At 55.5% G+C, this 1,338-nt stretch overlaps 1 protein-coding gene across 1 annotated transcript; it reads left to right on the forward strand.

The window, feature by feature from the left end:
- Positions 1 to 446: 446 nt before the first annotated feature.
- ETH_00041685 (N-acetyltransferase 5, putative) lies at positions 447 to 814 on the forward strand (the record flags this gene model as incomplete). Its single annotated transcript, XM_013379569.1, has 1 exon — positions 447 to 814. A coding segment is annotated over one exon (368 nt), but the record flags the coding sequence as incomplete, so codon positions are not given.
- Between the last annotated feature and the right edge of the window lie 524 nt (positions 815 to 1,338).

Consider the following 1,338-nt stretch of genomic DNA (forward strand, 5'->3'; position numbering starts at 1 on the left):
AACTCCTTTTATTCTCTTTATCCTTTTTTATTCCTTTTAAATCTTTTTAAATCTTTTTAAAATCTTTTTTAAATCTCTTTTTGGCTTTTTTGGCATTTTTGGGTCTTTTTTTGGTGGTGTTTTTGTCTTTTTCCATGTTTGTGTCTTTTAGTGTCTTTCTGCCTTTGAACAGCAGCAGCAAAATATCTTCTTTTTAATTTGCTTCTCAAGGATGTGTCTCTCTAAAACACACTAGCTGCTGCTGCTGCTGCTGCTGCTGTTGCTGTTCGCCATCACGGCAGCAGCAGCCTCTGCTTCTGCTAGAACGGCTCCTGCTGCTGCGTGTGCTGCTGGTGGCTGCCGCCTTCGCACCACCAGCTGCTGCTGCCGCCTGCGCAGCAGCACCCCCGCTGCTGCTGCTGCTGCTGCTGCTGCAGCAGCAAAAGGGTTTGCTGCGCGCTTTGCAGGGAAAGTGGAGGGCGAGGGGCCCGAGTGGCACGGGCACTTGACAGCACTTTCCGTGGCCCCGGAGGCGCGGGGCTGTGGGGTGGCTTCTTTGCTGCTGCAGCAGCTGGAAGAAGTTTGCTGCTGCGTCTACAAGTGCTGCTTCCTGGACCTTTTTGTGCGCGTCAGCAACTTTGCTGCTGTTTGCTGCTACTCCAAAAGGGGCTACAAAGTGCATGCAACCAACAAGGGCTACTACTGCGGCTCCGAAGACGCGCTCGACATGCGCCTCTTTTTCCCCGCAAACCAGCAGCAGCAGCAGCAGCAGCAGCAGCAGCAGCAGCAGCAGCAGCAGCAGGAGCGGGGCAGGCGCAGGAAGGGGAAACGTTGAGCAGCAGACTCAGCAGCAAAGCAACACACAATTCGGGGGGCCCCCAAGGGGCCCCTAGGGGGCCCCCTGGAGGGGGCCCCAAAGGGCCCCCAAGAGAACCCTAGGGGGCCCCCGGGGGCCCCTGGGGGGCCCCCAGGAGCTTTTATTGAGCGGGGTTTGTTGGACCCATTTACAATTTTAGGAAAATGCCTCAATATGCCTCTAGTTGCTGCCCGTGTTGCTGCTGCTGCTGCTAGTTTTGCTGCTGCTGCTGCGGCTGCTAGGGTTGCTGCTGCTGCTCGCGTTGGTGCTGCTGCCGCTCATGCTCGTGCTGCTGTTCCTCGTGCTGCTACTGTTGCTGCTGCTAATGCTGCTGATGCTATTGCTGCTGCTGCTGCTAGTGTTGCTGCTGCTGCTGCTGCAGTAGACAACTCGTAACAGTTTCGTAGCAAAGTTTTGTCTGATATATTGCTTGACAATGGGGGGCCCCTGAGGTACCCAAAGGGGCCCTTCCCGACCCTTTCTGAAAGACCTGTGCAGGCCGC

The sequence above is a fragment of the Eimeria tenella genome, genomic scaffold (assembly GCF_000499545.2).
Source record: "Eimeria tenella Houghton genomic scaffold, Eth_scaff3566, whole genome shotgun sequence".
In the NCBI taxonomy this organism is placed as follows: Eukaryota; Apicomplexa; class Conoidasida; order Eucoccidiorida; family Eimeriidae; genus Eimeria; species Eimeria tenella.